Source organism: Alosa alosa, chromosome 14, assembly GCF_017589495.1.
Source record: "Alosa alosa isolate M-15738 ecotype Scorff River chromosome 14, AALO_Geno_1.1, whole genome shotgun sequence".
In the NCBI taxonomy this organism is placed as follows: domain Eukaryota; kingdom Metazoa; phylum Chordata; class Actinopteri; order Clupeiformes; family Clupeidae; genus Alosa; species Alosa alosa.
The window spans coordinates 11,221,471-11,247,636 of NC_063202.1; the positions used below are offsets into that span (position 1 = coordinate 11,221,471).

The window sequence follows — 26,166 nt, forward strand, 5'->3', positions numbered from 1 at the left end:
TGGGGCCCAAATAGAACGTTCAAGCATTGTTTTTGTTTACCTTGTTGAAAGGGTCTATATGGACATTTAGTGTGTAAAGTACCAATATTGTATCAAGTCCCATTCACAGAATAAATGCATGTAGTTACAGGTGTTTTGAGAACACCAAAATAAACATTTACAATAAACAATAGATTGTCATGGCCTTTTGTTTTGGAGACTTCACATTTTGGGACAACATTAACAAAAGATCATATTTCTAGAGAAAATACTGATTGATGGCAGGTGTGTCACAATGAAGGAGTTTTCAGACACTCAATATCACTTTTTTTCTGAAACTAGGGACTTCTAGCCTAGAAATCTAGACGTGCCCCTAGCGGCAGCAAATTACATTTGCTGCCAGGGCTAGTCTAGCAACTCTCCGTTGGCCTGTGAGCTCCAGAAATCGAAACTTAATCAGGCCAATGAAATCGTGTATAGAGTCGTTAGGTGGGCTTAACATAATGATTGACGGCAGAGTTGCAACGGTTTGGCTTGAATTCCCTGCTACTTGAAAACAAATAAGATGGATGTTGCTGCTGCGAACAGTGTGACACGAGTTAAGCTTTTATTAAGTTGGCAAACGTTTGAACTAGCCAACTAGCTCTGCTGTTTGGAAACGCATGGGACTCATAGCACTGCCACTGTCCTATTGCGTGCAGAGGGAATTTGAAAGACAACTGATTATCCCGCCCCTCGGACTGAGCACTGAGAACGGTGAGTGCCCAGACCCTACATTTTAATGTGGGTCTGGCTCGTCAGGCTAAGGGACTTCTATAAAACCAATGAGAATTTGGTACAAAGTTTTAATGATTGAATTGTACTGAGAACATGTTTGTCTTCCATTCTACAAAGTTTGGTCAGACTAGGAATAATACTTTTTAAGATATGAATGTCCAAACAAGGCCTTCAAGATAAGAGAGTGTAAACAATCAAGGGCAAAGAGACTATGAAAACAATATAATTGAACAAAAATATTTTACAGGTTTTAGCTATGGAACCTAAACATTGTGTAGACAAACTTTGAGGAAAATCGGAGTCGTTGCTGCAACCGTTGTCTGATTTGACATGGAATGACCCACAAAGAACACAGCTTTAGTGTGTGTGTGTGTGTGTGTGTGTGTGTGTGTGTGTGGGTGTGTGTGTAGGGCAACACATAGGTCAGGGGAATGCTGTGAGATATGAGGCAGATTAGATGTTAATTAAGTGTAAATTGGTTTTTGGAAGATGGCCCTGATAAGACATCTCAGATTCATAACAGCTATGCAAGTCAGCTGAACATAGTCAGTCAGGCGAACCAAACAACCTGTGTGTCTGTGTGTGTGTGTGTGTGTGAAAGAGAGAGAGAGAAAAGAGAGAGAGAGAGAGAGAGAGAGAGAGAGAGAGAGAGAGACAAACAAATCCCATCCGTTCATCTCAGGAGTGAAGAAAAAACAAGGTTTGAAAAATAAAAAGTTCTTGAAGTCATATGATATCCTGGTGTAGCTTGCTCTATTATAAGCGCTTGGCCATTGTCCTGCATACCAACAGCATTCATATGATATAACAGGATTAGGAACTGAATAATGACATCTTGATAGTTCACCTTTTAGACAACCAAATGTAAGGACTATGCAGGAAGAAGAGTTCCCTATTTAACTTTTATATGATTAAATATTATTATGACCACCGCTAGCAAAGCTAGCGAAGCGGTCATTACAGTATAGGGACTGTCAAAGTTTTTTTTTCCCCCGTCATCTACTTCCTGAATTTTTGGTCAACGATACCCGAAATTTGGTGGGTATGTAGCCCCACTAGACTTTTACGGAAAAATTTCGTTTCGTCCCCGGGGGGCACTCCCCCCCCCCCTGTGCTGGGCCCCCCGAACCGCAAAAAAAGTAGTTTTTCCTAAATAACCTGAACCGTGGCACTGAGGATGAAGAATCTTTTATGGTATGGTTTGGTTTATGGTTTGGTCTCAAGGGCCCACATCAACCTGGCCCATAATCACTCATTTGTGATTTGCACCCCCCCGGTAAAAAATGAAAATGCAATATTATTCTGCTTTAATCGCCCCTATCTTCAGTTAAGATGTTCAGAACCGCACCAAATTAATTTTTTTAGGCACCCACATACTATCGGTATTAGAACGGCCGATACATAATTACAAATTCAGTAGGATTAAAAGAAAGCCAAAATAAATATTCATCATCATCATCATGCCTGCATTTCCAGTATTGGCGATAAGTAGTCGTTTGTCCACTAGATGGCGCATCGTTGCAGTGAGACGTAATTTTGTTGGAAGTTAAAAGTGGGTTGGAAAAACAATGGACGCTTCCTATAAAGACTGTAGTTTAGGCTAACGCAGAGAACGTCTAATAAGGATAGGAAGATGTTCACATGAAATATAATTCCCATTTCTTCTTGAAGCCGAAATAAATCTGAGGATGTTTATCGGACATGCTTGGTTTTTACTGCAGGTATGTTAATCTTATAATATCAATAAGGACCTAGGTAATGTTACCGTTAGCGTTGGTTGAGTGATGGAGGCCAATTTGATTGCATTTGTAGAAAACTATAAATGCGGTTATACCAAGCAAATTGATAGCAGCACTGTAATTGTATCTTTCGACTGTCATTTGTTGCACGTGCTACAAAAATCATTCTGTGCAATGGAAGATTTACCAACGTTACACCGGTCTGAGACAGTTTTGCCTATACATGCGTGAGACTGAGACGCCTGTTTATTTTGTTTTAAGTGCGTGCAAGGTGTGAGAGGGGAATCGATGTGCTTTGATTCCAACTTGGTAGTTGTAGTCTGTGAAATTAAAAAGCACGTGTGTGTGAAGTATCCAAACAATGACGCCTTCATTTCATTATGGCTGCTTTAGCAACACACCTTAAGCTACTGTGTAGTGGGTCCCATTTAGAAGTGGCTACTTCATTCGCTTTCCTTGACTCATGGAGCTGCGTGAATTTTATTACAACTTTTCGCCACGATATGGCAGTTTAAGTCCGCTTGATACTGTAAGGCGTAAGCCATTGGTTTCAAAGGAGATTTTATTTGTGTTATTGCCAGCATAGCCTATTGACAATTTATGTTGTAAATAGGCCTACCTTATAAGCCTACCTGTAGCTTAGGGAAGCTAACAGCTTTCTATTAGGATCTAGTTTGTTAGTTACAGTTTTGTCATAACTCCCTGATGCATTTTTGCATTTAGAATAGCCAGAGCGTGGATATCTCAATCGGAAAATTAAACAATATCGGGTGCCTATATGGACTAGGCTGGGTGAACCCAGCCTGATCTGCCCCCCATTTATTTTTTTTTTGATTTCTTAAAAGATTGAGCTTGGTTTGGTGAAAGCCAGACTAGCCATGGACCTCAGTTACACAATGCAAGGGAACATGAATCAGCCTATATTTGCACGAACAATAACGGACAACAGCTCTTCAACTTTGGCCCGTTAAAATGTGTACAGTCTAGCGACGCATTTCATCAAGGCCCATTTGGACATGTCAGTTATTTGCACCACTGGTTAGATGTAAAACAGCATTTCGTTTCAGACTACTGTTTCTTAATTTGTGCATTAACAATAACGTTTCAGACTACTGTTATTTAATTTGTGCATTGACAATAAAGTATTACATGAACTAAAGATGACTAAAATATTATGTAGAAGAAGAAACATTCACAAAAAATCCATCCATCCAAAAATGACCTTTGTTTTTGATAGCTGTTGAAAACGGCATGGAACTGACAGATATGTTTTTGTTTATAAATAAATAAATAAATAAAAAACATTATGCTGATACCTTTTGTTTTAACCAAATACAATGTAGCCTACAGGTGTAAGTGACCTTTCAATCCAGTTGCAATGGATGAACTGTGATGAACTGCCCTACTTGTGATTGTTTAGAGATTTTAAAGGTTTTATAACAATGCTACATCTTCTTTGGCTATTCTACAATCTATTCACCTTTTCAGCACCAGTAGGCTACTTTCTGTGCAGCCGCACACACACACTCAGGCATGCCAAACAAGCATACACAAAAGTTTCAAGAGTGGGGGATGGAGTAAAATATGGAGACAAATTGAAGTGTGATTTATTTTCGCGGAACGGATGTACAGGACTGAGCGGCGGTCATATTTTGTACCGCTATGTGGTACATCTAGTTTTTATAGAAGTATATAAAAAAAAAATAATTTTACCTGCATGAATGAAACAAAGCCTTAGGTTTTAGAGATTAGGTAGAGCACTAGTCCATAAACATCCAGAGTGAGGTAATTAAAACCATGTGATATTCAGCAATACAGAGCCATCTGTTTGTGATAGTCACAAGGTAGGACAGAGTAATAGCATACACTAATCTTTCAATTCTCTCTCTCCCTCTCTCTCTCTCTCTCACACACACAATATTGTTTGTGGATCAGGCACGTCTCTTCTTGTCTGTCCAATAGGATATTAAAGCTAAAAATAGCGGTGCGAGCCAAGCAAACCAGTGCTTCGCAGAAGTGAGGGTACAGTATTTGTGGAGGTGAACTACTGATCCCAGCTGAGGATTTCACACAGGAGTTATTCTCGTCTCTACAGAGCCCAGCCCCTGAGAGGTAATCACACACAAACACACACACACACACACACACACACACACACACACACACACACACACACACACACAAGCACACATGCACACACACACACACACACACACACTGCTGAAATACCCACACCACCACACCAACATACAGTAAGGTGGAGAGTGAAGACAATGTTCTGGCACTTTTGTTGCCTTGGTTACTCACATATGTACACACAGTATATACACACATGCAAACGCAGATATGTACACGTCTCTATGCGCGCTGAGTCCTGCTGCAGGTGGCTGCTGTCTCAGCAGGGCCGTCGCCTCTTTTCTCTCTCCAGTTGTGACCATGACCATGTGGCCATCAGAGGAAATGCCCTTCGTCATCTTAAGGATTACTCATGGCACCTGCAGCAGAAAGGGGTCAACAACACATACACATCTTAAGCGTGCACACACACACACACACACACACACACACACACACTACTACTACTACTACTCATATGCAGCTGCGGCTGCTGCTGTCTTTTCTCTATTAGCCAGCATTTTTTCTCACAGACAGAAAATGCAGAACAGATTTGATTATTACCATATCAGGATGAGCCAAGACTAGTGGGAATCGCTGATTAATGTATAATGTTGCCCCGAAAATGGCCTTTTTATAATAAAAGCAAGATGCCGAGACAGAAGATTCCTCTGCCAGTTATGCTGTATGTTGTTCTCGTGTTATCTCTTGAGCTGCTTTGCAATACTAGTAGAGAGGGTGTGCTTACACACGTCAGTGAAAACGCCTCTCACTTCAATACAAACCACAGCACACATCAGAGCTGAGACTTCTAACAAAGTTAAATAAACCACAGTGCAGACCTGAGCCGCCAGAGGTGGAAAAAAAACTGCAGCACTGACCACTGACTTGCAGCACGTGTAACGTAAACCACAGCTCCCGCTGAATGTAAATCACCACGCAGATCTGAGTGCTTCAAAGGGGGGATGGGGAGGACAAAAGGCCTCACACATGAATCATGCTAATGACGGCGCATTTGAGGCTATATCCTGTGTTTATGCCTGTTAAAATGCCACTACGCTGAATAATTAGCCCCACAATCTCCCAATCAACCCTTTCAAAGACACACACACCCACACACTCCCTAGGTCAAATGCTGTGACCTCCCAGAGGAAGGCCCCCCATCCCCCCCCCCCCCCCCCCCGCTCAGACCCTTCAAGCTGCCTGCATGGTAGAGATGAGATTAGGCGGGAGGGACAAGCAGACGGACAGAGGTCAGCACAGCTCCATCCATCACGGCTGATTGCTGCATCAGAGCTGCACCGCAGTCAGAACAAGTCTAATTACAGAGCGCTTAATTACCCCTCACACAGACACACACACCCATACACACACTTAGGGCCAGGGAAGAGTGTTTGTTTGTGTGTGGTGTGTGGTGTGTGTGTGCGTGTGTGTGTGTGTATGTGTTGCTTGCTCAATAGGTCAGAGTCTGTCAATGTGGAAAATTCAAAATTGTATTACATGGCTGTAGCAAAATAAGTTTGATCTCACCTCCCCTGTGTAGGCCTAGTAGGCTACACACAAGAACACACACAAAGACACATCATTGGACTAACACACTGAACACACACAAAGACACATCATTGGACTAACACACTGAATACGCACAAAGACACATCATTGGACTAACACACTGAATACGCACAACTTGCCCAGTGAGATGTTCAGGCTTATCTGAGGAGGACGAGGCAACCGGAACAACATTACTGAGAAAAAAAGGAAAAACCCCAAAATAGCAAAAATCTCAAAAATACAGGGACAGATAAGAACAGTGAGGTACACAGGTAACAGGAGGTCATCTGTCTGAATCTGAATGGGAAGTACATGAGCCGCAGAGCAAGGGGCAGCCTGTCCAGTTAGCAGCTGGAAACCTCAGTGAGCAATAATCTTAGTAATTCATGAAGGGTGTCAGAATGGGGGAGACTCAAACAACAGAGCCGTACAGCACACACACACACACACAACAACACACACACACACACACACACACAGACACACACACACACACATCCTCTCCCCTACCTCCCTTTCTCTCTCTTTTACACACACTCACCAGGAACCTTCTCTTTGACAATAACTGCATTAGCTGCCATAACTGCATTAGTAATTCTGTGGGATTCTGTGCGTCATGATTGGCTGAGAGAGTTCTCTGAGGGCTCGAGAGAGAGATGCAGAGTGAGAGGGCATCTGAAGACATCATTGGCCGGCAGCATTACTCACTAATGCTGGGTGACTTCAAAGCTCTGACAGCAGACCACAGGAGCCTCAGTGTGCTCAGGCAGGAGTCACAGCACAAGGACAGCATGTTGATATTATGTACCTTATTGGGTGAGTCACAGCACCAGGACAGCATATTGATATTATGTACCTTATTGGGTGAGTCACAGCACCAGGACAGCATATTGATATTATGTACCTTATTGGGTGAGTCACAGCACCAGGACAGCATATTGATATTATGTACCTTATTGGGTGAGTCACAGCACCAGGACAGCATATTGATATTATGTACCTTATTAGTGGCTGGTCTTGGAGAATGATCCTGAAACATAATACTAAGCAGTGACGGAGGCTGCAAGAGGCAGCAACTGGTAAACATAAGTGGCCATGTATCTACTTTGATTCCTACTAAAACTAAAACTAAACTAAAAGTTTATAAGTTTAGAGAACTTCAGTTCCCCTGCCGGTGGAGTTTTCATGGCTCGTATAGGGCAACAGTTGAGAAAATTTGTAGGTGAGAAAATATGGAGGTCAGAACAGCAAATAAAGTTCCCCTCCACAGCAGGAGAGTGTGCTGTCACCATTGTGATAAATGGTGTAAACAAGTCCAGGTCCAAGGTTGTGTGCCGCAGGTCAGGAGGTTGGCGGCAGCTCAGCATCTCCAAACAACATAATTGAGCTTATTAATTACCTCTAACAAGACAATTAGGGGCTGCGGGCACTCATGCCAGCCTGGATGTAATCTGGGCCTCCCAGCGGTTTCCGTGGTAAGCATATCTTAGCATCTCTAAACCTTATCAACTCTGCACCATGCCTGCCATCACTATGAGCACTGAGAGTGGACTAGCGGAGGTCTCCAGGTGTACTGCTCACTCCAACACACCGTTCCCAGGGATTTCTTTTTCATGTGCCCTGCCCTTTTGCCTCACTGTCTTTAAATAAAACATTGTAATGGTACTGTGGTTCTCTCCAAATTGCACAAAAATGTTCCTCCCCTTCTCTCTCACACGCACACTCACCATAATTAATGATTTAATTCACACCATGACATTTTGTGGTAGCTTTTGTTTTCTTTCATGTTTAGGTCTAAGACCAAGTGACGATAGCGGTACTGTAGAGTCTGTGTGTGTGTGTGTGTGTGTGTGCGCGATAGTCAGCTGGTAATAACAGACTGCATTACAGACTGCAGCACTATAAGCAGGATTACTGGAGAGGCTTGACTGCATGTGCTAATCTGAGGTTCATACAAGGAGCAAGCTGTCCAGTAGCCCTATGATAACACTGCTCAAATGGCAGAAAGAGAGGAAGAAAGAGAGACAATAAAATATGATCACTGTTCAAATGGTGAAGAAGAAAGAGAGAAAGAAAGAGAGGGGGAGAGAGATGGAGAAAAATAAGTGAAAAAGTTCTTTGCCTGCTCTCATACAAGAATCATTGATGGTCCTCCTGCCTCAAAGCCTTTTAGCATCATTGTGAGCACAAAACAAGGCTGTGGGTTTCCTCATACCCTGTCAGGAAGACCTTTTTAACAGCTGGTCATCTTCGCATGTTAACCTTCCACAGTCAGTCTGGACCTTATAGAATGCTGTTGATTATAGTACTGATGTTGTACTATGTAATGTAATGTAATGTGGTGCCCACCTGTCTTGTCCATATAGTCCACATCCCTATGGATCCAGACATTTTAATATATTTTCATTGAAATGGATTTCAGATAAAATACAGTTCACCTTCATGCTTAAACATGGAGAAACATTACATTGGGAATGAATTCCGCATTGACAATAAAATGTTATTTTACTCTTTTATTCTGCAAGTTCTAGGACATTTTTAAAATTCAGGATTTCATGTGGAACCAGTTCAAGGCACTTTAAAGGGTTCTTTCTGGGGGCAAGATGGTATGATGCAAAGAGATAAAGAAAGAGTGAGGGTGAAGTGAGAGAGAAAGATAGATTTAAAGAGTGAGGGTGGAGTGAGAGAAAGATAGATTTAAAGAGTCAGAGTGAAGTGAGAGAGAGAAAGATAAGATTTAAAGAGAGGGAGAAGAGAGAGAGAGAGAAAGATGTACTGGCACTGTGCACTGGGTCATCTCTGCCAGGATGTTTAAGAATGCAATATATATCCTCTCATCCAGCACTGCCAAGCTGCTGCTATCACATGAAACAGCACATCGTAAAAATGCCACGTGGACAGCCGGATGGACAGCCTGCCGACCGCAGCAGCCCCAGATATAGCCCTCTCTGAGCCCAGCATCAGCCCAGCGGCCCACTTCTTCCACTTGGCTGGCGCGGGCCAGGTGAGGCGGGGAAGAGGACATTCCCAAACAAGGGCTTTGTTTTGGCTCCAGACGCCGGGCCTCCTTCATCCCTCTCCACAGGAGTGGGCAGGACACCTGATATCAGGGCGGAGGGCATGAGAGAGGGACAGAGAGATTCAGACGATCCCACTCACTCTCCTGCACCCACACGCACGCACACACACACACACACACACACATCTCACTCAAATGTGTACACACAGATTGTACAGTATTTGTTTCTCCAGTTCTTACAGTACATATCATTGCAACCACTCACATCAAACACACAAAGTTAAACGTAACACACATTCAATCACGAAATGAGAGAGCAGGGTGATGGAGCAGTGCTGTGATGGTCTACTCTACTCTAGGAGAATGCTGCAAATGCATTCCAGGGGGCTGTTGTGCTCTCATCATGTTGCTGCCGTTCTGCATGTAATTACAGGGCTGCCCGCTCCCTCACGCAGACCAGGCATGGCCATGGCATCAGAGCTGCGCTGGCGTGCCAGGGCCTTCTCCACGCCAGCTAATGTCAGGCGTGCACACTACAGTTAAACACAAAGGACCATCCCATCATAAGTACAGGCACACATACTTTCACACACATCGTTTGCTCCCTGTGAGAGAAAAGAGAAGTATTACTTACCTATCCAGTCTCCATAAGGTCCAGTATTAGTCACCTAGTCTACATAACATCTAGTATTATTTACCTAACCAGTCTCCATAACATCCAGTATTAGTTACCTATCCAGTCTCTATAACAACCAGTATTACTTACCTATCCAGTCTCCATAAGGTCCAGTATTAGTCACCTAGTCTACATAACATCTAGTATTATTTACCTATCCAGTCTCCATAACAACCAGTATAGTTACCTATCCAGTCTCCATAACAACCAGTATTACTTACCTATCCAGTCTCTACAGTATATCATCCAAACGGCTTGAAAGAAATCCATTTAAGACATTTAGCAATATTTCACTTGCTGTTGGCTATTTAGATGTGTCATATTCTGTGTAAACACAAACCTTTTAACATCCTCATAGCGTTGATGGGTGCTGTGCTCCAATACTGCCACCTAGTGGCCAGGCCTCAATGACAAAACAAGAGATAATGCGCAACTTTTGCGACTTTGGATGGACTTTGGATATTGAGAACAATTGGGCAACTTTGGGACTTTGGATGGGTGGGTTGAGTTGCATCAAGATGTCCTGATAAAAGACTCCACACTAATGTACACATGTCAAGACACAGTTTATACATGGTATCGAGTTTTATTGTTTATATTAAATCAAAAAAAACATAAGCACTATAACATACATCACAAACCAAAAAAGCTGTTACTGAAAAAAGACAATGATTTAAAATGGCATATTAAAAAACAAACAAAACAAAACAGTAGTTACACTAGTGGACAAGAAACCTTTTTAAATAACAGAACTGTACATTTTTAAAAGGTAACTAAAAAAAGTAAGACACCAAACAAAAACAAAATGTTAAAAAATGAACGAAATGAAAAAGAAACACAAATTCCTTCTACGAAAAACGGCATTTTTTGCTACTAACATCTCTGACAAGAACTACGTAAAGAAGACCAACATAACAAAACAAACAAAACAAAACTGCCCGCAAGGGAAAAAGCAGAGACTGCAGCGAGAGGGACGAGAGACATAAGGCATTAGAGGGAGAGAGGCATGACCAGAAGAGAGGAGACATGCCGCATGAAAGACTAAAGCTGGTGACACACACACACACACACACACACACACACACACACACACACACACACACACACACACACACACACACACAGAGCCTGTGCTGGCAGTAAAGATGTCCAGGAGGACACCAGAGCAGTGGCTTTGTTTCCACTCGTCCCAAAGATAAATACCACTGAATGTCTGACTTTCAGTTCTACACAATTAATCTCTTTTACTTTTTGGGGAATTTACATTACATTACATTATATATTATATTATATTATATATTATATGATCTTATATTATATTAATGTTTATCAAGCGACAGTGACACTTGTAATAAACTGCTGGTAAAGGTGTTTTAGTGAAGCATTAGTAGATGTGAGACTGTCCTGGCCACTGTTCTGTTAGACATTGGTACAACCCTGTGATTGTCTTTGTACAAGAAATAAAATGGTCTCTGTCTTTTTGGATTTGGCTTGGATTTGTTCATATGTAGGTGCATAAAAGGTTGTATGTCTGCATGAGAGTGTATGTCACACTACAAGAAGGTAATGAACCAACTGAATTATTACACACGCACACATATACACACACACACACACACACACTTGCTCCATCTCTCTCTCAAACATACTGCACACAAAATGGAAAGAATAACTAAATAGACACACAAGACACTGCCTGCATCACAACTGCTGATGCCACCAGAAATAGAAAAAGAAATACACTGTTAAAAGTCAGAAAAAAAGGAAAAATACAACATTGACATGGAACGAGCTGCATTAACAATTCAGTACACAATGTGAAATAAGTGATTATACTTTATATATATATATATATATATATATATATATATACTTACATTACAATGGGACAGAGAGATACATCATAGTTAATGAAAGGTAAAATAGTTTCTGTTTCTCTGTGTTGTGCTGGTTTTGCTGCAGTGCTCTGCATAGTTATCACTGACAAGACAACACGCCACGGCCTTTCAACAGGCCGCTCAACTCAGCACCGAGCTTCCATAATCTCCATGGAAAAGTCAAAAATATACAATAGAAGTGCATACAAATAAGTCCTTTTTTTCTCTTTGTCATAGACTTTATACCAAAACATTATAGAAGTGTTTCCATCTCATATAAGAATCTTAAGATTTGTTTGAAATATCTTTTTTTTTCCATCTTTAAAATCTTTTTTGTTTGCACTGTAAACAGTTTGCCCTTTTTATGAAGTGTTCACGCTTTTTTCTTGATTTCTTAGAAAATACATTCTTGTCCGACGGTGATCGTGAGGCATATGTTAAGTGGCAAACTTTTTTTTTGTTTCTTTTAAATCTCATTAAATTTTCATATTTTACAAAAAAAAAAAATATATATATATTATGCAAAGACATTGAAAAATAATGCTCCGTGCATAAAGAAGAGCGGGTGATTGTGCCTCAATAAAGTATTCAGGGAGAAAGAGAGCTTCTCTCTCTATGAGTGTTTGTCGCCGGTCCCCATTACGCTGCAGCTGAACTGCACTGGACACGGGCATTGCAGCCAGAACAAGGGGTTCACACACTGGGCCCACACAGGGGCTGTGGGCACATATGCCACAGACTGGAACAAAGCAATGGATCCGGTGCCAGGGCCTCTCTGCCAGGCTTCAGAGTGGGCACTGGAGGGGTGGGTGGGGTGGGGGGGGGTTAGTTGCGGGGTGCTGGCGCAGGATTGCTGGTGGGCAAGTCAGGGACTGAGCCCCCTGAAGGGCGCGCCCATCTGTTTGCTTGGTGCCAGTCTGGTCTGGGCACCTCATCTCGGCTTGGCTCACCATCCTGTTTGTGCGCAGCGCAAGAGGATACAAGCAAGAGGGACGATGTCCTCAGACGTCATCCAGAATCTCCAAAGATGGACCCAAGAGAACAACCCCGGGAGGACCCGTGCGCAGAGAGCAAACGTTCCCGGTCAATGGACGTTGGACAAGGACAGTGTCACAGAAACGACATTCCTCTTTTTGGTGAAATTAGGGGGAAAAGACCTTAGCCACATGAAGGACAATAGAAGACGGTTATAAAAACAAAACAAAAACGATAGCAAACACACACATACAAAAAAAGTCCCTTATTACACCTCTTAGAGTGTGTATGCATGTTACTGCCAGTGCTGTGTGTGTGTGTGTGTGTGTGTGTCTGACTGTATGTGTACGTTCAGATAAACATCAAACAAATACACAAACAGGGTAAAAAAATAAAGACGCTAAGATGATTTCCCATGGACACAAGCGCTCCTGGATAAAGGGCATATGGGACTGACCACACAGCCCTGGCCGCTTTATGTTCCATTTGCGTGTAAGAAAAAACAAAACTAAAAAAAGTGTGTGCGTCTTAACTGTGATGCCGATGAGTCCACAAGTAGTGTGTGAGAGAGTGTAACATTTTTGACTCTTTACAAGTAAATACATGCAAGAATGCATCCTCACATGCACGTGCTTTTCCACAAAGTGTTCCGTTGAGCCAACAATGCGCGTGCGTGAGAGTGAAGGTCACGTGGAACTGGGAGTGACCTGCCCTGTCCACCTCCACCAGGAGAGAGTGCTCTTCAGAGTCTGTCGCTACGGAAACTGTCCTCCACGGAGGGGTCTGGCAGGACCATGTCGGGGTCACTGAGCATGCTCAGACCGTCCAGGCTGAGGGGCTCGATGCGCAGCTCGTCCTCCAGGGGGAAGCCGCCCTCCGAGTCGAAGCACTCGGGCACCGCCGACAGAGCATTGCTGATGTCCTTCGACAGGTTGGGGTTGGAGTCGTCTGGGGGGGGGGGGGGAGTGAAAGTGAAAGAGGGAATAGAAACATACATGTCAGAATGGTGTCTAGTGGACTGCAGTCTGTTTGGCACGTCATGCTTTAAAGAGGCAGAGACAAAAGTGAGTGAGAGAGAGAGAGAGAGAGAGAGAGTGTAGAGGGGGACTGACTAGCAATGGCAAAGCTAAATGCAGCGCCTGCGCTACCTGTGAGGATGATGTTGGGGACTCCTCCCCCGCAGTTATTGTAGAGCATGTTGGAGCGCATCTGCAGGGGGTCCTGCAGGTTGCCGTGGCTACCGCTCAGCCCCATCAGTGAGGCCTGGTTGTAGTAAAGGTTGGAGGCGTTGTCGAAACACGAGCCCCCACCCATCGCACTCATGGCATTCTCCAACAGACTGAACTGATCCTGCTACGGGAGGGAGAGGGGGAAAGAGGGGAGAGAGAGAGAGAGAGAGAGAGAGAGAGAGAGAGAGCAATAAGAATGAGATCATTTAGTAAATCACCACAATGGAGTGGTTTTCCCATCATTCCAAACTCCAAAATCCTACATGTGGTTTCGGTTTCTGAGAGGGGCCTTGGGACAGGGCACATTGATTGGAAGTGGTGTGTAAAAGTGGCATGTGAATTTCAACAGAATTACCCACAAAACATTTTTTTATTTTTTTATTACCCTTTTCTTTTACTCAAGCGCACAACTTGTTTTACCATCACACACACACACACACACACACACACACACACACACACACACACACACACACACACACACACACACACAAAATAAGACATACCTGGTAATTCAGACCCTTCTGGCGGCCGCAAAACTGAGGATCCATGAAGGGATCGTTGAAGAATGTTCCCATGTTATTTTGCTGTAAACAAGGAGAGAGAAAAGAGAGGATGTGAGAAAGGCAGAGAAAGAAAGAGAGAAAGAGTGAGTGAGAGAGAGAGAGAGAAAGAGAGAAAAAAAAAGAGACGGTCACTTTTATGATCATGGTATTAGACCCTGGCTCGAGGCTTGTGGAAAAATGTTTTTTTTCCCAGCAACCCCTCACAATGATCAGCACGGGCAATGAGCCGTACCTAACGGTAACGCATTATGGCAACGCATCACGGCAACCGCTTCCCCTCCCCATGCCATAATGCCCTTTTCAAAGAGAATGGCTCTGATGCATTCCGCCTGGGTCATTCCACGTCAATTCAACCAGGGCCCACGCACTTAGGTCTCAAAAAATTCTGAAAAAATTACCAGGTGTATCTATGTTACCCAAGAGACACACTGTAAAATTACTCTTATGTAAGATCAATACTCCAAGATACAGCCAGTTTTACAGGGGGAGGGGGGTGTCGAGGGTGTCGAGGGACAGCTATGACCATGCAGGATTATCCAGACCAAACGTGACGATTTTGCTACATACTATTCCTATTTATGTACCAGCATGCAAAATTTAAGCCTCCTACATGGTTTAGTTCTTTGGCCGTGGGCTTGTGAACTTTGACAAAAAAAGAGGCCGGTTTCAAAATCGACACCCCCTCCCCTGTAAAACTGGCTGTATCTTGGAAAGTATTGATCTTACATTAAGAGTAATTTTACAGTGTGTCTCCTGGTAACATAGGTACACTTGGTAATTTTTTCAGAATTTTTTGAGACCTAAGTGCGTGGGCCCTGGTTGAACTGACGTGGAATGACCCGCCTGCTCTTCCAAAAAAAATGTCTCTGATGCATTCCGCCTGCTTCAGCGTTCCTGGCGCTTGAGTCACCGCCTGTGGGCACACTACGGCTCCTGCTTCCTGCTGACCAGCGCTGCTGAACGCCCACCCCGCGCTACTCAGCACTGTGGTCAGGAGCGGTGGGGGGGGGGGGGGGGGTGTTGGGTGTGGGGCCGAGGCGAATTCCCTGGGCTTGAGACGGACACACAGGTCTTTGAAGTTTTGCTTTTTTTTTCTTTTGTCTTTTTTCTTTGTGTTGAAGCTGTGCATGTTGTCCTAGACCAAATAAGGATTTCGGGATCTTTATCTTTTTTTTCTCATAGAAGTGGAAAATGCATTTCCAGGAATTAACCCCGCAAATGGTGACCAAAGCTGTCATGAAGTTGCATTTCTGCCTGAATAATGGGAATGAACCAGATCCTTAGTTTGGAGATCCAAAGCCCACATGTACAAATGTGTCCTTGTAAATGTGTGTACATGTGGCCTGAGATTGCAGCCTTATGGGGACTCACCAGGGCTGAGCTGAAGTCCAGGTTGGACAGGTTTTGCAGTGGCGACACTGGCTGCTGCTGCTGCTGCTGCTGGTGGTGTTGCTGGTGTTGCTGGTGCTGCTGCTGGTGCTGATGCTGGCCACCCTGGCCCTGACACCGGCCTTGCTGCATGGGTTGGTGCTGGTTCTGGTTCTGCTGCTGCTGCATGGCCTGCTGGGACTGCTTGTAGAGGGGGTACGGTGGGGGGGGCTCCATGGGGAGGCTGGTGTCTAACGGGACGCCCTGGAAATAGACAAGGAGGACAGTGGGTTGGGAAAAGGCCTTGCATTGTTACTCTCATTGTTTTGGTCTGTGTCTTCCTCTCAGTGTCTTTATAAGCTGCTCATGCTAACAAAAAACAATGTGAATGTGACTAAGCTAGGGGCAGCCGTGACCTATTGGTTAGCGCTTCAGACTACCAGAGGGTTGCCAGGTTCGAACCCCGACCAGTAGGAACGGCTGAAGTGCCCTTGAGCAAGGCACCTAATCCCTCACTGCTCCCCGAGCGCCGCTGTAGCAGGCAGCTCACTGCGCTAGGATTAGTGTGTGCTTCACCTCACTGTGTGTTCACTGTGTGCTGAGTGTGTTTCACTAATTCACAAATTGGGATAAATGCAGAGACCAAATTTCCCTCACGGGATCAAAAGTGTATATATACTTATACTTAAGGGTAAGGACTGTGCAGGTGTATTCTCAATCACTGGTTATGTGAATGGCTATACAGTGTGTGTGTGCACGTGTGTGTATAGGTGTGTGTGTGTGTGTGTTACCTGTGTGATTGGGGACAGCGATGGCGACATGGTCGGCGACATCTGCTTGCCCAGACTCCGCCTCTGCTCCGCGCCCGGCGACAGCGTCAGGGGGCTGATGGGGGCAGGGCGTCGCCGTGGCGAACTGCTCATGCCCGCCGCTGGCGGACTGGTCAGTGAGGAGAGGCGCAGGGACGAGTGGATGGAGGGATTACTGAGGGACGAGTGCAGCTGGGAGTTGGCGAGTGATGCCTGGATGGAGGGGTTGCTGAGGGAGGATGAGAGACCTAGAGAGGGAGAGAGAGAGAGAGAGAGAGAGAGAAAGAAAGAGATCAGAAATTTAGAGGACAGTGCTTAGATATCACCACTATACCACACACACACACACACACACACACACACACACACACACACACACACACACACACACACACACACACACACACGCTCACGCACAGTAGATTTGTTCATCTTTGATGCACATGTTTGCTGGCCATATCTTTGTATTCTGTATGTAATCATTGTGCTTTGGCAATGCAAAAAGAAGTGGTTGTGCCAATGAAGCTCACTTGAATTGAGGTGAACAGAGAGGGAGAGAGAGCGAGGAAGAGAGATGGAGAGAGAATGAGAGAGAGAGAGAGAGAGAGAGAGAGAGGAAGAGAGAGGGAGAGAGAGAAAGAACGGGGGAAGAGTGCGCAAAGGGTTGGAGAAACAAACAGTGCTGTTGGCCACCCCACTGAAAACTATAAAACATAATCTGACTGATACTGCTCCTGGGAAGCATGACGTTGGGTGGAAATTATGATGGCTTGCATTCTCTACTTTGTTTTTTTCACTGTCCACTCTCCTCCTCCTCCTCTCAAACACACACACACACACACACACGGGTCCTTGTTGGAGAGCTGAGAGAACAGAGCAGCAGCTTGCACAGAGGCGACACTAGGGTCAGATCTGGCCTTGGATACTGGTGTGCTGCCAGAGTGAGAGTGCACACACAAATACTGCACATGCACGCACGCAGGCAGGCAGGCGCACGCACACACACACACACACACACACACGAAAGTCAAGAGAACTGCAGTAAATAAGAAACACCATCCACTTAAAAAGACTGAGATTAATGGGAGAAATGATGAAGTGGACGCAGTTTTAGACTGGACAGGACAAAGATAACATGCAGAGAGGAGCGGGATGTGGAAGAAGGGAAAGACGTCTTCTATGGCAAGCCCAGCCAAGGCAAGCAGCTGCTCTCATTCCCACACATTCACCGTTTTCTGTGTGTGTGTGTGTGTGTGTGTGTGAGTGTGTGAGTGAGTAAGTCTGTGTGTAAGAGTGTGTGTGTGTGTGTGTGTGTGTGTGTGTGTGTGTGTGTGTGTGTATGTGTGTATGTGTGAGTGAGTAAGTGTGTGTGTAAGAGTGTGTGTGTGTGTGTGTGTGTGTGTGTGTGTGTATGTGTGAGTGAGTAAGTGTGTGTGTAAGAGTGTGTGTGTGTGTGTATGTGTGAGTGAGTAAGTGTGTGTGTAAGAGTGTGTGTGTGTGTGTGTGTGTGTGTATGTGTGAGTGAGTAAGTGTGTGTGTAAGTGTGTGTGTGTGTGTGTGTGTGTGTGTGTGTGTGTGTGTGTGTGTGTGTATGTGTGAGTGAGTAAGTGTGTGAGTGAGTAAGTGTGTGTGTGAGTAAGTGTGTGTGTGAGAAAGTGTGTGTAAATTCAATTTTGGAAACATATAAGCCACTGGCATCCTAGCAAACTCTAAGCTCTGTGTATGCTTGTACACAGGTGTGTGTAGTACGTGCATGAGCACTGACCCTGGGAGTTGCCGATGCCCAGGTGCATCATGGCAGCGGGCAGGTTGCCGGTGCTGCTGCCTCCGCTCAGGTTGGGGTAGCAGCTGCCGTCGTCTGGGTCCAGCGGCGTGGGCAGTGGCGAGGGGAAGTGCAGATTGCTCAGGTCAGGCAGGGAGCCGCCCGTGTTCAGGGAGCCCTGGTAATGCGACAGGCCCATGCTGGGCTCCGGGGAGGGGAATATGCTGCACACACACACACGCACACACACAGAGAGCCAAGCACACACACACACGTGCACACACACACACACACACACGCACACACACACAGCCAAACACACACACACACACAAAGAGCCAAACACCCACACAACAACACAGATGTGTTCTGTTACAGCAGTGTTAAGTCACAGGAAATCTAAAAGCCTTTTATATTACTTCACTCCACCATAATATGTGGCTGAATCAAGGTAGTGCCAAAACAAAACAAAACAAAACAACGCTTGGCTGGAAGTTTTGCATAACCTGGCTTTACCGAGATTATATACTTAGACAAAGCCTATGTGTATTTGGCCAAAGCTGCCAATAAACTATTTGTGGTGAGAAGACCACCAGCATAGTTAATGTGTACGTGCACTCCAACTGAGAAGAGCAAAACAGCAACAGCAAAGAAGGTTATTTAAAGGCCCTCGGCCCTCTGCTCAGGTCACTACAATTGGCCACCAGGCCCCATGGAAGGAATACTGTGTTTCAGTTCTGGAGCACTAGGAAACATAGTGAACGGTTGAGCCTGAAACCTGTTGGGAGGAGACATGGAAGAGAACGAGGGCCAGTGAGGGCCAGCCTGACCGAGAGAGGACAGGCAGAAGAGAGACTAGAGGAGACTAGAGGGCAGGAGTGAGACTAGAGGAGACTAGAGGAGACTAGAGGGCAGGCAGGAGAGAGACTAGAGGAGACTAGAGGGCAGGAGAGAGACTAGAGGAGACTAGAGGGCAGGCAGGAGAGAGACTAGAGGAGACTAGAGGGCAGGAGAGAGACTAGAGGAGACTAGAGGGCAGGAGAGAGACTAGAGGAGACTAGAGGGCAGGCAGGAGAGAGACTAGAGGAGACTAGAGGGCAGAGTGTCCCACTCACTTGATTCCAGGCACTTCACATGACTTGGGGCGCGAGGACAAGGACTGGACCTGCAGTTAGGATCAGAGGACAGCCATGAACCCCTGGACATCATCAGGTGTGTTTGATGTCCACAAAACCCATCTCACACATTGGAGGTGAACATTTGACATTTTGTCTTGTCGTCATTGTCACAAGAAAATGAGTCTCCACATGACACTAAATGACACACAACGGTCTCGTTCATTGTACTAACATCTTACAATATCTTCTACAGTATGACATGATTTAAGACAAACAAAGCTTATAGTACACCCATCACTTATTCTACAGTATTCTATAATGCTTTACACACTTAGGCTGTCTGGGATTTTAGTCCATATCAGCAGCTCTGAAACAGAAGCACTCCTGTCTCCTCTCCATAAAGCTGTGTAATGAGGAGCCCGAGCCCCCCCCCCCCCATTGTGCCCCTCTGCTAACGAGCCCACTTCTTCAGAGCCCAGCACTGTCCTCACCTTCTTGGCCTCCCACAGCTGCTTGGGCATTGGCTTGTTGACGCCCATCAGGCCGTCATCGCTGGGCAGCGAGGGGAAGGAGAACACTGCGGAGGACAAGAGAGGACACACACACACATGGCCTGGTCAGCATGAGGAGAAGAGAGGACACACACACATGGCCTGGTCAGCATGAGGAGAAGAGAGGACACACACATGGCCTGGTCAGCATGAGCAGCCGAGACTGAGAGAGAGAGGCCTGGATTAAGACAGAGAATATAAAGTGTGTGTGTGTACTGTGTGTGTGTGTACTGTGTGTGAGAAAGAGAGAGACTGAGTGTGAGTGTCGGTGTGAGTGTGTGTCTGTGAGCGAAACACAGAGAGAGAGAGAGAGAGAGAGAGAGAGAGAGAGAGAGAGAGAGAGAGAAAGAAAAGGTGTGAGGGAGTGAGTCAGAATATGCGTAGGAGAGTGAGAGGAGGGAAAGAGAGAAAAAGGTGTTCTCGACTTCCTGCCTGCTGTGTTCTCTAATGGTTATTGCGGAGAAGGCCTCATGGGGCTCTTCCTCTGATCTCTCAACCCCCCCCTGGACCTTCCTGGCAGTCAGTCCTTCGGTATGGACATCAGTGTGCACTTCTGCCATTCATTAACTCTGTGGTTGCACCAGTGTCACTGTCAGTCAGTCAGTGAGTCAGTCAGTGGGCATCCCACGCTTTGGCCAGCAGGGGGCACTAATCACTACCAGATAGTCACAGCAATCACACTCAAGCCTATAGACAGTCTAAGACATCTTGAACATGTAGTGAAGCATTCATCCAAAAAAACGTGTTTGTGAATGGAAAACACACACACACACACACACACACACACACACACACACACACACACACACACACACACACACACACACAGCTTACAGCTGGCAACCAACACAAACAGCACTTCACTTATCCAGCAATGACACTCATATTGCCTCAGATGGAGTGTGTGTGAGTGTGTGTGTGTGTGCATGCATGTGTGCCATGCATGGCAGTTGTGCCCACAGTAGTGGGCATGGCCACCTCGGCACAGACACCTGCGTGTAAGGTTGGCATCCTGGCAGTGCGGGTCCAACGTGATCTAAAGCTGGCACGGCCCTACAGCCAGGTGGTTGAGAGTGCGGCTGCCAGGCCCACCCACCCCCATGGAGACGTCTCCTACGGAGACCTGCACTTGCGGACAGAGACGGCTGATTGAGGGCTAACGCTAACCACACCTCCCCTGCTCTACCACAGGGAATCCTAGAGCTTCAGCTTGCAGGGCTGGAACACCAAGGTTTGGGGGAAAATGGGGGGTTGGAAAATGCATGTTTTCCAGCACTGGAGCGGCCTGTGTGTGTGTGTGTGTGTGTGTGTGTGTGTGTGTGTGTGAGGGATATGTTGGCGTGCACCAGTGCACCATGTGAGGTGTGGGCTGAGTGTGTAGTGGGTACACACACATATGTGAGCCATGTGTGTGGTGTGTGTTGGTTTGCAGTCAGCAGGAAAGACTCCCACACAACAGCACTGGGTGGCGTTTTCAGTGTGTGTTACGAAGCTGACGCTGTTACAGATTACTCTGCAGTGTGTGGTGTGGGTTAAATGAGTGGTGTGTGTGGTGTGTGTGTGTGTGTGTGTGTGTAGTGTGGTATGTGGTGTGTGTGTGTGTGTGTGTGTTAAATGAGTGGTATGTGTGTGTGTGTGTGTGTGTGTGTGTGTGTGTGTGTGTGTGTGTGTGTGTGTGTGTGTGTGTGTTAAATGAGTGGTATGTGTGTGTGTGTGTGTGTGTGTGTGTTAAATGAGTGGTGTGTGTGTTGAGTGTGTTGAGTGTGTGGTTAAGTGTCTTTTGTATGGAAACACTCACCATCTCCTGATCTGTCTATCTCTGCCTCATTAACGCTGGCTGCACAGAGGGGGAAAAGAAAGGAAGAAAAAAGAGAGAGAGAGGTTAGTCATCCCCCTTTCATCTTTTAATTGCTTCCCTGATCCCCCCCAGTGTTGACAACACTGCCATGTAGGTGCACAACTCCAGCGAACAGGAGCTGAATACAACTCAGCTGAATTGCACAGGGACACAATACTCCACTCCCCCACACAGAATGATCATGCAGATTCTCTCTCTCCCTCTCTCTCCACACACACACACACACACACACACACACTCCGAGTTGTTTTCAGTCAGCACGTTGGTTCACAGCAGATTCTTTATGCCGATGAGGTAAACGGGGGAAATACGCCGAGCTGGATTCCTGTTTGATTTCCTGCTCTTCTACAACATGAGAAATATGCAAATCGGACTGGGAGTTCGCTGGCGTCTCACTAAGTCTCCCGAATGCTACCACACACACACACACACACACACACACACACACACACACACACACACACACACACACACACACACACACACACACACTTTCACTAGTTAGACAGGAGGTGTGCTTTCCTCTTTGCACCACACAGCAAATGCAGTGGCAAAGCTCACACCAGCCATTCATACATCACACACGCACTCCAGACAGCCTTCATTTCCTGTGCCTGCTCTTGTCCTGTGTGGGTGAGAAAGGGTCCAGTTGGGAGAGAAAGTGAGTGTGTGTGAGTGTGTGTGTGTGTGTGTGTGTGTGTGTGTGTGTGAGAGAGAGAGAGAGAAACACACAGAAATGCCCCCAGATCCCCATGCACGCTCACTGCCACTGCAGGACATATGACGTTCTGTTTCACTTTAATTATAAATGCTTTGACAATACAGAGGCATTTTTTATAATGCCAATAAAGCTCTATTGAATTTGAATTTGTGAAAGAGAGAGCAAGAGAGAGGGAGAACTAGAGCATGTGGATTTATGTGTGTGTGTGTGTGTGTGTGTGTGTGTGTGTGTGTGTGTGTGTGTACAAGAGAGAGCACAACATACTTTATGTGAGAGTAGGAGTGTGTGGGTGTGTGGGAAGAGAGGAAGGTTTTTTTTTCACTGTGTGTGTGTGTGTGTGTGTGTGTGTGAGTGTGTATGAGTGCTCTGTCTCTTTAAGGAGAGCCATTAGCAGGATGCTGGAGAGAGAGAGCAGAAATAAGCTCTGCGACCACAAGCTCTGGGAGAGAGAAAAAAGAGCCATTGTTTCACCCCAACCACAGAAAGCAAGGAAGAAACAGACCCTTATACATTCTCTCTCTCTCTCTCTCTCCATCCTTCTCTTCCTCCCTTAGTCTTTCCTGCCCTGCCCACTTCCGCTCTCATATCTTTGCTTTCATGCTCTGTTTCTCTGGTAGCACTCTGATGGAACAGAACACTGTGTTTAATCACTCTCTCTCTCTCTCTCAGCATGAACATGTCATCTCTCCCCTCCACCCCAGCAGTGTCAGGGCTAAGACTGAGACCCCACAGGCAGCCTATGATGGAGATGTGGGAGCCAGAGAGAGAGAGAGAGAGAGAGAGAGAGAGAGAGAGAGAGAGAGGCACACCCATGACATCACTGCACCAGAGGCACTGAGGAGGAGGAAGTCAGCAACCTCATTTAAACCACAACAGGGGCCAATCCATCACCAGAGTCGCTATGACAACAGGGGCAATGAGTGTGCGTCTCTCTCTCCTCCACTCTCGGTCTCTCGCACTCTAATTTAGTTCTGTAATTGTGCGGCTTGTTAACTCCATCTCACCTGATGGTTCTCCACTGCTTCTCCACACCTGAGAGTGAAAGAGTGTGGATGCACCATCCCACTGCCTCCACTAATCTGTCTCGGCCTCTCAATTAACCCTGGCTGACGCAGAGGACCTGAGAGAGGACTACAGTAGGTCCCAGGCGGCTCTAAAGGCATGCGCTCTCTCTCTATATATGTGTGTGTGTGTGTGTGTGTGTGTGTGTGTGTGTGTACTCCAAACTCACACTTGCCCCAGATCTTCACCTAATATCCTGTTTAAGCCTGTTGGCTAAACAAAGAGGAGTGATCCATAATCATCGCAGTGTGCAGTTTACTCAAGCACTGCTTTACAGCAACACATAAACACTCACTTTCTGGTCCAGCAACACATACACACACACACAGAGCTGAGGGTAAGAGAGAGATGACCCAATCTTTAAAAAGATAATGGAAGTGGTAGACAAAACATTAGGAGAGTGGGAAAGAGGGGAAGCACAGATAGAATCAAGCAGAGATGGAGAGAGAGGGGGATAGAGAGATATAGAGGGAGAGAAAAAGAAGGAGGAGAATGGAGAGATATAGACACAGGGAGAGAAAGAGAGAGAGAGGGGAACAGAGAGATATAGAGAGGGAGAGAAAGACAGAGAGAGGGGAAGAGAGATATATAGACACAGTGAGAGAAAGAGAGGGATGATTGGGAGGGGCATTTCTCTGGCATTTCTGAAGACATGTGTGTCCTGTGTGCAGCTGCCCACAGCCATTTTTACCTGCAGATGCTCTACCCCACTGTTACGCTAAGTGTTAATACAGGGTGTTATTTATATATATATATATATATATATATATATATATATATATATATATATATATATATATGTGTGTGTGTGTGTGTGTGTGTGTGTGTGTGTGTGTGTGTGTGTGTGTGTGTGTGTGTGTGTGTGTGTGTATGCGGGCCCAGGAATCCGGCCCTTCCCCTACCAGTTGTGCTGCCGGAGCAGTGGGCTCCAGACAGAGATGCACGCCCCTAAAACCCTCTTCACAGCGCCACACCTAGAGCGGGGTGTGTCACTGTTGGCACGCCAGGAATGTTTCCATTTCAAGTTGCTAAAAACAGGAAGCTACCTCACAATGATGTCACCCATAGAGCGCCGCGGCCTTCGCTTCCTTGCTCAACCGCCATTCAAGCTGAGCCCAGTCACACTGAAGTGGGTGTGTGAAGTGAGTGTGTACTGTGCTGCACTCTACTCTAATCACTACAGTATGTACTCGGACCAGTAGCTCACAATGAAAATAGAACACTGTGACGTACTCAGTCATGAGGATAGCCCCACAATACATATCACAACAATAGTTTAACTGAGCCTGAACAATGACACAAACCAAACACACAGACACACACACACACACACACACTGCTGAGAGCTGAGAGCTTCCAGGATACAACGGAAACAGGAAAAGAACAGAAAAACAAAGGCCGACACGCATCAAATACACACACACAGACACAGACAGACAGCAACTCAGAACCATTATGAGAGGTCACATAATGAATATACACTGCCTGGCCAAAAAAAAAGGCGACTACCTGGATTTAACTAAGCAAATAGGTAAGAGCCTCCCTGTGGGGGCAGTGCTATGATCTGGGGTCGCTGCAGGTGGTCAGGTCTAGGTTCAGCAACATTATGTGCCCAAAGAATGAGGTCAGCTGACTACCTTAATATACTGAATGACCAGGTTATTCCATCAATGGATTTTTTCCTCCATGATGGCGCAGGCATATTCCAAGATGACAATTCCAGGATTCATTGGGCTCAAATTGTGAAAGAGTGGTTCAGGGAGCATGAGACTTCATCACCAGACACAGAGTCCAGGCCTTAACCCCATTGAGAATCTTTGGGATGTGCTGGAGAAGACTTTGCGCAGTGGTCTGAATCTCTCGTCATCAATATAAGATCTTGGCGCAAAGATTAATGCAACGCTGGACGGAAATAAATATTGTGACATTGCAGAGGCTTGTAGACATGATGCCACAGTGGATGCACGTCGTAATCAAAGCTAAAGGCGGTCCAACGGAATATTAGAGTGTGTGACCTTTTTTTGGCCAGGCAGTGCATTAAATCAGTTCCTGTTTGGCTTCAACTGAAGAGCATTCTATTGTACGTGGGTTTAGCCTTCATTCAACATCATCCTCACGTTGTCATACCTTGAAACCCTCCAAAAAGCAGCAAAGGAAACAGATTTTCTGACTAAGAATTTACACAGAAGGGTATATGGGAAACGAAGGACTGACTGACTAATGCAAACTAAATGCAAACATGCCCTTTAAAACCTGCCAGATTAAAGGGAAGTCCTGTTTTATTTATGGGACATATAGGCTACCATAAACCTAATAATCAATAGGACTAAAATGACTATATCTATTGTAAACAACCATCATATACATTGACTTGCCATTTCAGCTCCAGGTGGAAAAATATCAGCACTTTCAAA

The 26,166-nt window shown here is 45.6% G+C and overlaps 1 protein-coding gene across 5 annotated transcripts in view; it reads right to left on the reverse strand.

Annotated features, from left to right (window-relative positions):
* Positions 1 to 11,364: 11,364 nt before the first annotated feature.
* The window catches only part of crtc3 (CREB regulated transcription coactivator 3), a 48,554-nt gene continuing 33,752 nt past the window's right edge, over positions 11,365 to 26,166 (reverse strand). For 4 of the 5 annotated variants that reach the window (XM_048262241.1, XM_048262243.1, XM_048262245.1 and 1 more), the window contains 9 exons: positions 21,910 to 21,948; positions 20,052 to 20,137; positions 19,558 to 19,607; positions 18,446 to 18,666; positions 16,663 to 16,928; positions 15,875 to 16,135; positions 14,444 to 14,524; positions 13,857 to 14,061; positions 11,365 to 13,656 (listed from right to left, as the gene is read on the reverse strand). In XM_048262241.1, the coding sequence (XP_048118198.1) occupies positions 13,451 to 13,656; positions 13,857 to 14,061; positions 14,444 to 14,524; positions 15,875 to 16,135; positions 16,663 to 16,928; positions 18,446 to 18,666; positions 19,558 to 19,607; positions 20,052 to 20,137; positions 21,910 to 21,948 (1,415 nt within the window). In that variant the 3' untranslated portion in view covers positions 11,365 to 13,450. The remainder of the gene's footprint in view (positions 13,657 to 13,856; positions 14,062 to 14,443; positions 14,525 to 15,874; positions 16,136 to 16,662; positions 16,929 to 18,445; positions 18,667 to 19,557; positions 19,608 to 20,051; positions 20,138 to 21,909; positions 21,949 to 26,166) is intronic. The other variant, XM_048262242.1, reaches the window with a different exon arrangement.